The sequence below is a fragment of the Rhopilema esculentum genome, chromosome 2 (assembly GCF_057945365.1).
Source record: "Rhopilema esculentum isolate cy_ngs chromosome 2, ASM5794536v1, whole genome shotgun sequence".
Lineage (NCBI taxonomy): Eukaryota > Metazoa > Cnidaria > Scyphozoa > Rhizostomeae > Rhizostomatidae > Rhopilema > Rhopilema esculentum.
In genome coordinates this window covers 1,261,439-1,273,867 of record NC_142816.1, presented here as the reverse complement: position 1 = coordinate 1,273,867, position 12,429 = coordinate 1,261,439, and the positions used below count along the sequence as shown (strand labels likewise).

The window sequence follows — 12,429 nt, the reverse complement described above, 5'->3', positions numbered from 1 at the left end:
CATCCCTCTAAGTGAATATCGTTATAGGTTGATATCCCTGGAGGTTAATATCCGTAGAGGTTAATATCCCTGGAAGTTGATATCCCTGGAGGTTGATATCCCTGGAGGTTGATATCCCTGGAAGTTGATATCCCAGGAGGTTGATATCCCTCTAAGTGAATATCGTTAGAGGTTGACATCCGTAGAGGTTGATATCCCTGGAGGTTAATATCCCTAGAAGTTAATATCCCTGGAAGTTGATATCCCTGGAAGTTGATATCCCTGGAAGTTGATATCCCTGGAGGTTGATATCCCTCTAAGTGAATATCGTTATAGGTTGACATCCGTAGAGGTTGATATCCTTCATACTGTTATACTTTCCTTGTCCATTTATAAGAAACCAAGCAGGCTGTTCTTACAAACCACTTCGCCTTTTATCAGAATTAAAGCCAAAAAAACAACCTTGCATATTTGTTGAACTAATTAACTAAAAAATATTACAAGAATTATGAGATTACAATACGTCACACAATTGTAAATATATACAAACAGTTCACAGGTACAAAAATATTTGATAAAACACCGAGTATTTTTGTTTATAAATGTTCATATCAATTAGAGAACAAAATGACAGGGTGTGTCTTTGAGAACCAAATTATGGGGACATATAGGCTGGTGTTAGAGAACAACAAGACCCATATGGTTATCATTCAAGATTTTTTCCATTAAACTGCCATCTCCATTTTAATTTTTGGATGTGGTTTGTATCCCTCGAGATCAAAGTCTTCAAATTTGAAATCATCAATGTCTGTAATATTCCGCTTAAACTTCAAAGTAGGGAACGGTCTCGGCTCACGCTCGATCTAAGTAACAAAAGAGATGAACTAATTAACAAGTCAATTAAATAAACAAAAAAAATCTCGTAGGTAAAAAAATACATCTTCACAATTCATTGAAAAAATTGAGGTTAATAAAGATGAGGACGTTTTAACTGTTATCATTTATTTGGGAAGAAAGATCATATCTAAAGATAATGTTCTACGTGCCTACTGCTAATGAATTTTACATTTCTGGTTATACACCAATTCGACTTACATCTTCGTTTTGGAAATTTCTCCAAACTTGATTATACGACTTTTTTAAGCTAAGATTTGGTTTTATCGTCACAATTTTAGGCGGGATACCATTTTTCATATTGTTTGAGCTTGTATTTTGGTTTTTACGGAGAGATGAAGTTTGAAAACCTGTAAGAGATTTGACTGCAAAAATCGTTTCGGGGGGAACTTTACCCCCCTAGTTGCCAATCACGGTCAAATCCCATATAAAATTTTCATCTTTATGTCGTCATAAAATCAACATTGTGAGCAATATCATAATGAAAACTTACAAGTAGACTAAAATCATTGCTGTCAATCCGAATCTGAGGTCAAAAATTTTGTACAAAAGAATTCGAAGAATTTTTTAAAATGAGGCCGTAGGTCGAATTGGTGTATTGTAATCACTATTAGAGATTTCCCCCAAGGCATTGCAGGTTGAGTAAATCCGGAGATTGCCGCGCAAGTAATTGACAGGTCAGATAATCCCTGTACTCTGCCTTTGGGCATTTGCAGCCAACTGAAGAAACATGTGCAAGAATCTTCAACTACAGGTGTAGAATATTCTGTTAGGCTTACCAAAATCTCTATGACCTAATGAAGATTTCAACTCGAAACGTTGAACCAAATATTCATTTATTGTACAAAGTCGTTATTCTATTTTACTAAAATCTCGCAAGGAAGGAATACACTTTGTAAGTTCTAAGGGTCAGACGAGGCAAAACATTCAGACGAACTAAATTTCAAATGGCGTTCGATTCTCTCTTCACTTCTAAAAGGACACTTCTTCACGCCGCGCAATGAACAATACCAGAAGTTGGCTGGATAAATTTTGGGGGTGTCAGTGACTTTTAGTGAGCTGCTGTATTCTAAAGTTTATTGAACGTTGGATTAGCTTGCTAGTCTAGCACAATAAAGCAATTTTTCGTCTCTTCAAGCAGCGTACGAAGATATCAAAAAACTTAGCTGATCTGTAAAAGATCGCAAAACAAAATAAAAAAACAATCAACAATGTATGATGCGTAGATATTAGTAAAACATAGATTGTTGTTTTAACCCTCTTTTTAGTTTTATACAGCGTAAATCGACACAGCGTCTTCAAATCAAAAAGCCAAGTTTGAAACATAGCTATCTATCACAATTTTGCCAAAATGGTCCCAACGACAGTGCCCTCTATTGAAATAATAAATAAAAACTGGCCTAAGTAGACAAAAATTGGCAAAGAGATTACACCCGAGAGATAAAATACTCCTTTGAGGGGGCTGCAATGGTAGAATGTGCTTTGGGGAACCAAGTATTTTTGTGATGCAGTGGCTCGAATCGGTAAGTGTCGGCCCACTGCGGTGAAAGGCAACAGTGTTATCCAACTACACCAAAGAGACGGCAAAGTCAAAATGATCTAATCGTGAGAAGTATGTAGTGACCTGTTTACGTTAATTTTTCCCTACCATTCATCCCATCATTTCCCCATATAGCAGCACAGGCATCCTACAAGTCACTCTCATTTCACGCATTTGCTAATCCGTATTGTTTACTTAATCTTTGCCACGCTATTCAATTTCACAGCATTCGTATTAATTTTAGATATTCATTTCTGTATATAAGTATTTCTGTTTATAAGTATGTTAATTTTTAAGTAATTCTAGTTCAGAGTTCAGTTCAGCTATACAGGCAACCTACTGTCTCTCTTCTCTGGCTCCGTGTTCTCTGCACGTAAAATGAGACACGACACTGGTTGGAAATGACACGTAACCGATGGATGGATTTACTAGTGAACAAACGGCATCAAATAACAACACAACAATGCGCAATTCTCGTTACACTAAAAGTATAAAGAAGAACTTGCCAGTCACCAGTCTACGAGTAACTTAAGTGGTTTTCAAAACACTTCTTCAAAACGAAAGGAAAATAGAGACATAAAATAATATGATTTCAATAAAAATACTAAAAGCTGAGAAATACCTGAATTTTCAATGCATCGACATGATTTGCGTAAACATGAGCATCGCCAATTGTGTGTACAAAATCGCCAGGCTAAAATTCATAACCATTAACTCAGTAAACTGTTTTTGCCGCAGCAAGATTAAAAACCAAAACATGACGATTTAAAATAAAATAAATGGTTGTAATACAGGGTAAAGCTTATGAAGGAAGATCATATTCTGAGAGAAATGTGCGGAATTTAGTGAAACTATTATTTGACAAAATTTCGTGTTGGCATGAAAGCATTGAAATGGACTTCTAGAGTGACGATAATTTCATCAATCAAAAACTGAATCCCATAACGAATCGTTCGTCAGACTGGACCAGTCGTCACTCCGAATGCTCCACATTTGTCAGACTGTCTCATTGTTTATCAGGCTAATCTATTGTCTGTCAGGTCAGATTGGCCCTTCGTTTGCCAAGCTGGCTCATCGCTTGTCAAAGTGGCACATCGACCGTCCAAGTAGTTATTTCTTAAGTGAAAATACCCAAAGAAGGTACGAGGTACATTAAGGTGTGCAAAGAGTTGCGCACATAAATTTTTTGATCTACCATATATATTTTCAATTTTGTAGCGGAGATTTGCAAAAAGCCTTTATTGTTAAAAACAAGGTCCCTGGATGTACAATTTTATCAAACCAAAAAGAAACTCACGAAAAAACCTGGAATCGCAACCTCAGGGATACAGACTTATACCCCAGAGGTCGCCAAGCTTTCAACAACTATTGCACACAATCTTAATTTGAAGTTCTCTTAGAGGACATCTAGACTAAATTAAATATCAACATAAACTTTAAAAATTCGCATTTATGGGAGTTCAGCTTAATGAATTTAATTTATTGACAGTATTCAGTAATTGACATCAAAAGAAATCTGGCAATTTCCAATGGAAACATGCACGTGCCTCATAAAAAGCTCTCTTAGAGTTAAGCCAGACTAAATGAGATTAGACTCCAAGAACATTTTTCAAAGCAAAAAAAGATCGTTAAAACATTCAGCTGCCTTCGGTTAGCATCAAACACGAGATAGAATAAATAACTTCGTGACCTCCATTCAGGGGTTTTATGTTGCAGCATTCACGATTTGGCAACCATTCATGATATATTTAAAGTTGACTAGGTAAAGAAGAAGTCTTAAGTTCTTAACACGGCTGTCGTGGAAATACTTGTTCAGTAAAAACCCCATCAGTGTTTGATATGCGTTTCTCCCATATCAATAAATTGAGGTTACTAAAAGCTATTTAGTCAACCCCAGGTGAATCATGCTCATAGCTTGTGGGAAGGAGAAATACCATGGCAACGCAGCCATTGACTTTTGGGTCAAGCTTACTTTACCAAATAATGACCATATGCTTTATTCATGTTTTTAATCCATAAAATCAATCCTTTAGCTTAGAAACAGATTTGGAATCTAGTGTTAGAGAACTCAAAGAAACAGGACACTTTTTACTGTCTGGGTGCGTCCTTTTTCAAAGCAGAGCGCCATAGTCTTTTAAGGGGTCACTAGACCAGTTGCAAGCTGGAATAGGATAAGAGCAAAAATGCTATATATGATGTTATATTTGCATTATTGAATAAATAAATGTTACATACTGTTATTGTATAACATTATAATCCTTTGGTGTAGAAAAAATTTATGATTCTTATCTATGCTAATTTTTGCTAATTTCATTCGGCCATCATTTTTTCAGTAAAGTAAAGATAATTCCTTTATTGTTAAAGATTCCTTTATAGGCATTGCAATTTGAAAAAATATCTATTAAAAACACTGTTTCCATGGAAACAGCTGCCATCTTTGCTTAGATTAAAAAAGGCTCAATCTAAATTTAAGAACGTCGTTATGTTCACATGCACACCAAATTTCAAGATGATGGGTCACACTGTCGAAGAGCTGTTCTGTGCCAAAATTGATGTCCTGAGAAAATGGGCTTTAAAGTTGAAGACATAAATCTACAATGTTATTTGATGATAAGAATTGATTAATTAAATTTCGAAGCTGCTAGCAAAGTTTTTTCAGAACATTTGTATCACATTTTTACAACAAAAATGGTCAATGTCATTTTTAAAACACTTCTTGCTTCAAGTTTTTAATAAGTCCCCTCTCTTATAAGCCTGCAGAGCAAAGCAAAATCTTTAGGCAGAAGTAGAAAGAACTGTGGCAGGGGCGGCGCCAAGAAATTCAAAGTGAGGGGGCTCGAGTTGATAACATTATTAGACTAAAAAACCAACTTTTGAAAAACGCATTGAAATGCTTCACGATATTTTATGCCTATGATTTTATGGAGCACTCGTTATGCTAGCGATACATTGGAAGGCCGGCGAGAGGTTGTCGGGGACCTTAGGTATATCCAAAGAGGAGGCTTCTTTGCGAGCAGAAAATCTTTGCAACCACACCCTCTAGACTAGCTTTAGACTAGCTAGAAATACATTTCAGAATATTCCTTTGCGGTCCTCTTTTGCAAACATTCTTCTTTTTTTAAGGCATGGCTTTTTACGTTTGATTAATTCCAGTCTTAAAATGGAATTCCTTACTTTATGGAGAACCATAAACCCCTGCTTATTCCTTTGAAATAAAGCAATACTGTAAAAGGATTTATAGCACTATTTTTTCCTTCTATTTCTATTTCTTTTCTATTCTTCAAAAGCACTTTTTTTGCAAGAAAGTGGGGGGCCCCCCACCTGGCGCCACCCTACCATTCTGTGAGTTATTCTGCTTAATATCTCTTTAAATAGGCCCTTAGCTTACGTTTCGTTGCTATGTCTTTATCATTTAAATGTCTAGAAGACTAGAACAAGGGAGTTTGATCGAAAACCAAATCATTGTCCAAGGTGTGCGTTACAAGTTGCAATGTACAAGCAGCACTTTTTAAAAAGTGATCGCTAAAACCATTGTAGACTTTGAAAAAGTGTATACTTTGAGTAGACTTTGAATAACAACTCTATATTGATCTGGCAAGAAAGATGCCTCTAGCTACTTAATTCTAAATTTTCATGCAAAATAATGTAGCATTCTTTGATGCTATTGGTCTGGGAGTATAAACGTCGGACAGTGACCAAAATTAAAGGCAATCTGTCTCGTTGTGGATTGGTTAACAAGAACAATAGCTGGAACAATTGCCTAAACACGATTCCAGCGCTCCGCCATATTTTTTACAATGCGCTAAATTAAAGGAGGACTGGAAACAATAAAAATCCCTTTGTTCTTATAACCAATCAACGTCGTGACAGATTGCCTTTAAGCAGAAAATATTTATCCAGATGCGTAAGAGAAAGATTGGCGTGTTTGATTGGTTGCTCGGGAACAAAAAGAAATCCTTCAGTTTGTTGGGCAGAAATATCTTTTCTTCAGAAGAGGGAGGTTTTGTTTATCACAATGAAATTTTTAGCAACATTCTCTAAAGCTTCAAAAAATCTCAACTATTAGCAACAATATCTTAACTTTTAGGTTAACTGCAAAATTATTGCAAAACAAGCCATTTGTCTAATAATTTTCAAAAGCGAGGCAAAAAGTCTAAATTAAACCAAGTATATTCAATTTAAAGGTTTCAAAGTTTAGTAAAACCTTTTACTCCTTATATAAGCTAGGTGTCTTCTTAAGGTAATTTTAGGGTAATTTTAGGTTCTTAGGGTAATTTTGTAGGTGTTTTCTGACCACTTTATGCTTTGCTAAAAAGTAAAGGTGAATTTGGACCAGTGCCAGCATCAAAGAAGGTTAAATATCTTTAAATGCTTGCAGGAAATACATCTACTGAATGTACCTCTACAAAGATAAGAAAAGCAGGCAAGGCCCAGCGCCAATAGCACTATTGGGTAATGTCTTTAGTCACAGTTTTTGCAACCGGTACCAATTAACTGCTAAGTGCACAAGAAGAACATGTTATCATAGGTCAAATCATATGTATTTCAGCACTGCACTCTACAAACTTTGCAATGTCAAATTCATATGCTTTTAAAATTACAAACATACCTTTAAGTTGCAGACATGAGCAATCATGCAGGTGAGCAGAGAATAGCTGGCAATGTTGAATGGCACTCCAAGTCCCTAAAATAAAGTGATTCGTCTCAATTTGGTGGATGACCTTTTCAAATATTCCGCTCATCGATAAAATAATAGTATGAAGAATCAAATCCATTTAAAGGCTAGGAGATAATTGGCATTCTCAGCTGGAGAAGAAGCAATGAGGCATTTCCTAATACAGAGAAAACGAATATGTTTTTATTCCATGAAATCTAGTCTTTTGTGGACTGTACCAAAATGGAAAGAAGAATCCATACAAACAGACAAAACCAGCAAAAGATAATATATATAGAATAATAAAGAATTAAGGAAATCTTTATTTGTTTGCAAAACTCTTTGTTTCTGTCTGTATTTTACAGATCATAATCCCTCTGTATTTTCAAAATTATAAATGATAACAATAAATGATGTAAATATATCATGATGCAGTTGGTCCATGTTTTTGCCTTTTGTTCTCAGAGACTTTTTTAAACTACCAAATTAACATCCTCATTTTTGCAAATTCCCAAAAAAACTTGCTGGTACAGAAGCTATCTTTCATCAAAGAATGAATTTATAATAAGGATGCATTGTGCAGGGCCTCTTATGTGTGTTCATATGTTCATTGAATAGTTAATGTTCTTGCCTGCTGGATGAATAGCAAAACACAGCATTTCTAATATACTTAATTTTGTTATTGGGAAACTTGAATGCAAAAAGTATATAAATGACAATTTTTCTCCTTTTTCAATATTAGAAGATTTGATCTTCAAAAATAAACTGTACTGCAGTTGCTATGAAGTAGAAGGTCATAGCTAGGTTTTGTTAAGTAAAGAGCTGAATAAACAAAGGAAACTTACAATATCACCAGATCTCTGGTACATTTGACAAGAAAGTTCACCATCGCAAACATAAAATTGGACAAATGAATGGCATGGAGGTAAAGCCATTTTTGGTAAATCTAAGAGAAAAGCATGAAATATTAATTTAAGTCAGTTAAGCTTGATTATTGTGTCAGTTAAATGAGGGAGACGACTTTAAGTAAAATCCACTGCCCTTGCCCTACCACTCAATTAAAGCTTAATGTACAACAATGGAATCTGGTCATGGAGCAAATAATGCAATAACTACACAAAAAATTACAGTTTTACTTTACAAATTAAGTACAGGCAAGGATTCTAACACTGTACAGATTATATGAAGCTTGTTAAGAATACAAGATGCCAAAGTTGCTATGGATACATTTAGAAAAACACAGAACTTACCAACAGGGTTCCAAGCTGACATGATGATTCTCCTATCATCTGGATTGTTTTTTATCAATTTGATTACTTCTGCTAACTGATCAATTCCTTTGTTTTTATAATTTGCGTGCATGTCAGAGTATTCGGCACCAAAATGTCTCCACTGAAAGCCATAAACTGGGCCTAAGTCTCCTTCCTCTCTATGCCCAAGACCTAAATTAAATATTTGCCTAATTCACTCGCCTTTACTAGAAAAGACTCAATGCTTACTAATGTACTCGCAAGGAAAGAAATTATAGAATGGTACCCTTTTAACTTTACACAAAGAGTTGAAGTTTTCTTTTTGCAAACAGAACATTGCGCACATAATTAAACGAATGCTTGAATGTTGTAGAACCATTAACAAATAATGAATAGATTGATATGTTACAGCCCCGAATTCTGAACAATTAACAGTTACAAGGGGGAATGGGTTGAATGAATTGATTGCCTATTTCAAGTTTTCAAGGTGGAGGCATGATTAATCCAACTCTCTAAAGTTTGTGTGTAATTGTTTGATTCAAAGAATGTTCTGGTAACTGTCAAGTAATGTGTCATTGGTGTGATTATGTACCAACTGTTAAGTATAAAACTATAATCATAATCAGAACTTCTTTTTGTTATAAGGACTGGTACTACTAAGCTTTTACCACTGTGTTAATTGTCACCTTGCCATCTGTTTTCATTCTTGTGTGTTATTATAAAAATGCTATAAAATTTAGCCTATCTATACTCGTTTTATGCACTATTGTGGCTAGTGCAACACCAACCTCTTGCACAGCAAGTCTGAAAATACCAACTCAATTTGGAAAGCCTATGAAATAGATCAGGCTGGGTTAATGTAGATGGATTAGGGCTGGGTAAAGATGGATTACAGTCAGCACAGATGGATGTAGGCCCATTGCTGTTTTATTTCTAATGGTTGATGAGCAAATCTTTTTAGTTTTTTGTAAAAGGGAATTCTCTGTGCAATCTTCTTTTCTTAAATTCTTATGGAACTGAGAAGACAGTTTGTTTCATTTCAAGGATTGTGACATTTGTAAAAATGGTGTATGGCCAATTGTGTTTGATTAACTTAATTAACTAAAGAGAACAAAAAATATCTAACCTCGTCCTTCCAGAAACTCTTTTGATCCATTCGCATCCCAGATATGGACACCCTTTTCTGAAAGCTCTTTTGCATTTGTACTGCCTTTGATGAACCACAACAACTCCTCAGCTACTCCACGCCAAAAAACTCTCTTTGTTGTTAACAATGGGAAATTTTCTCGCAAACTGAATCGCATTTGGGTCCCAAAAACAGATATAGTACCAGTCCCTAGGAAATTATTGATCCATATAATATTAAGTAATGATATTTATCAGTAATGATTCCTAGCCCTAGTTCTTGCCTCTAAAATAAGTCCCCAATTTAGAATAATAATAACATTCTTTATAGTCTAGAGATGATAAATGACATTCCTTTAGGTGTATTGCAATGGGTTCAAGCAATCAAGAATTTATTAGCACTAAAATGAGTTAGATTCAGAAAACAATAAGTGCTTCAATTAATGATTACATTAAGTCTTTTTAATAGACTTTTTATGGATTTGGAATATCTTGTTTGTTCTACACACCAAAGAGTTTACATCATTGTATATAGATTATTGAGAACTATATCGCAGAGGAACAAGCAGTTAGCTCCGATGATAAACATTTACAAGATTATCAGTTATCATATAGTATACAGGGCCAGCGCCATTGATCTGAAACTGAAGAAGCCTGCAATGTAAAGGAGGTTTCCACTCACTCTTTTGAGCCCTAATAGTGACAAAGATGTTGCTGTCACTGTCCTACTTGTGGATTTTGATTCAATGTATTTATTCAGATTTACCCAACTATAACAATTCAAGCTGATTTTCAACTCTGATTCCACAGCCTGTGGTACGGGCCTTGGTATAAATAGAACTTTATTTATATAATAAATGATCTGCAAACAAGTTACCAAAGACATTACCGGTTCTATCATTCTTCTTCTTTCCATGACTTAAAACATGCTTTATCAAGTTGAGATATTGATGTTCATCATGATTGCTGGTTGTTTTAATTTCTGTTTTTGTGTTTGGCATTCCAGTCTTGCTACTTTTCAAGGAATTAGCAGTCAGCATTTTAATGCTTTGAATTTTCGTTTCTATAAAAGGAAAATGAATCGAAAACGTTCATTCATAAGTGATTTAGATAAGACATTTTGATTTATATATGTCCTCTCTTGGAAAGTTATAGATAGATAAGATGAGTTAGAGAAAATGACGGTACTCCAGCTTTCTGTGTATGAATCAAGAAAATAACACTCCAATTGCAACGCGTATGAACAGTGGAAGAGTGTTCCAAAGTTTCGAACCAAAGTATTCAACTTCTCAACGTGAACTTAACGACAACAGCAGAAGTGTTGCGAATCTATATCGTGTGATTCAAAATACTGTGCCTACAGATTAAAAAGAAATTTAAGGAATTCCTGCAAAATTAGCATCCTTTCCCGAAGCACGATCACTAGGAAGACCAGCATTATATGTAATTTAATCTTTACTTTTTCTTTTTTAACTTAGTAGCTGATAGAGTTTCTGTGTATAAATATGATAAAATGAAAATGAATGGCGATTGTATTGATTGCGATAACAAGTTGCTGTGATGCTAAGTTTCACAGCAAACGTGATCAACAGTTTGAACTATGAACAGAATAAAAGTACTTTCAATATTTCCAATTAACATCCATCAATATTTCCAATTTCTAATATAATTTCTGCAAAAAACGTTCAACCTACCTGTTTATCTAACACGATTACAAGGAGGTCTGTGAGTTGTGTGACGGAAAGCAACAATCTTGGCGCCAAAATTGTTACCGTCTTTCCCGCCAAAATATGTACATGCGCAGAAACAGCCAGGCAGGGATCGCGGGCGCAAGATAAAAAACTTCGTCAGTTAAATTTTCGGCTGATAAACTTCGTCGAAAAAAATTTCGGACAACTTTCTAGAATTTCGTCGTGACAGATTTTTAACACAGATATAGCAACAAATCTTAACAGGCAAAACCATACAGGTTGCTTTATATTCAATCTCATAGCAGGTACGGACCTCGTGGATATTTGGGGGCCTGAGCATCCGCTTGGAACTTGGCCCAACAGGCAGTTTTTTTACACAGAACTGCATGTTAGGAAAACCAAGTTAAAGCGGAATATAGACTAAGGTGGGGTCAAAAAAGATGCTTTTAGTACTCTAAGAGTAGCTACTATATAGTCATTATCTAGGCCTTTATGGTAAGGAAGTTTTTAAAAAGTATGATTAAAAATAAAAGTGAATATAGATATAAGATTCGGAAAATTTATCTGGAAATTTTGCTCTCTGTGAATTTCAAAATTTGGGTTGAAAGGTGCAAATACTTTGAACGAATGAAATAAATAGTACAGTTGAGTATAAAAATACAGAGGTGGGATCGTTTGCACCGGCAACAAAAGACAGTTGATAGTTAGAACAGTAGCGAATCCAGGGTTGTAAGATTGGGTGGGGGGAGGGGCAATGGCGAGTCGAGCAAAGGAAAGATTGGGGTCCATGCTCTTTTGAACACCAGTGAGACTTTTTCAAAGAGATGTTTTGTCTTTTTGGGGGGTAAGCGTCGCCTCCTTTTTCTTGTCACCCCCTTGCTACGCCACTGAGTTAGAACTATTTTTATCGAAAGATGGTGAAAACGAAGTTAGTTTAAGAAATGATGATGCCTACGATAAATATAATTATGAAGATGATGTAAATGAGGAAAATGACGCATAGACTAAAAGGATACATAAATTTGATTTATGACCTAACGTGATAGATTTTCTATGCGAATTCACAACAATCTTAAATGCAAAAAAAATTCTTAGTGACCAAATTTCGTCTCATTTTGAATTTAGTATAAGAAAATTTCGTCAAAATATTTGTCCGAAATTTTGTCACGACGAAATTGTTTCTCATCAAATTTTTCTCATCAAACTTATCATCATCAAACTTATCATCATCAAACTTATCATCATCAAATTATGGCTGGGGCGGCTTTGCTTTGAATGGTTTTAGGTTGTATCTCA

At 35.1% G+C, this 12,429-nt stretch overlaps 1 protein-coding gene across 1 annotated transcript; it reads right to left on the bottom strand.

Moving 5' to 3' along the window:
- Positions 1-373: 373 nt before the first annotated feature.
- Positions 374-11,344, bottom strand: LOC135695325 (thymidylate synthase). Its single transcript, XM_065214388.2, has 8 exons — positions 11,137-11,344; positions 10,332-10,505; positions 9,444-9,653; positions 8,318-8,509; positions 7,913-8,013; positions 7,023-7,097; positions 3,036-3,107; positions 374-842 (listed from the first exon to the last, which is right to left on the bottom strand). The coding sequence occupies exons 2-8, from the start codon at positions 10,480-10,482 to the stop codon at positions 705-707; spliced, it is 939 nt and encodes a 312-aa protein (XP_065070460.2). The 5' UTR covers positions 10,483-10,505; positions 11,137-11,344; the 3' UTR covers positions 374-704.
- Between the last annotated feature and the right edge of the window lie 1,085 nt (positions 11,345-12,429).

Coding starts and splice junctions, on each gene's coding strand:
- LOC135695325 (XM_065214388.2), bottom strand. CDS start 10,482: ATGCTGACTGCTAATTCCTTGAAAAGTAGCAAGACTGGAATGCCAAAC. Junction 8,510..9,443: donor AGAGTTTCTGGAAGGACGAG/GTTAGATATTTT, acceptor TATTTAATTTAG/GTCTTGGGCATAGAGAGGAA. Junction 8,014..8,317: donor GTCAGCTTGGAACCCTGTTG/GTAAGTTCTGTG, acceptor CTTTTCTCTTAG/ATTTACCAAAAATGGCTTTA.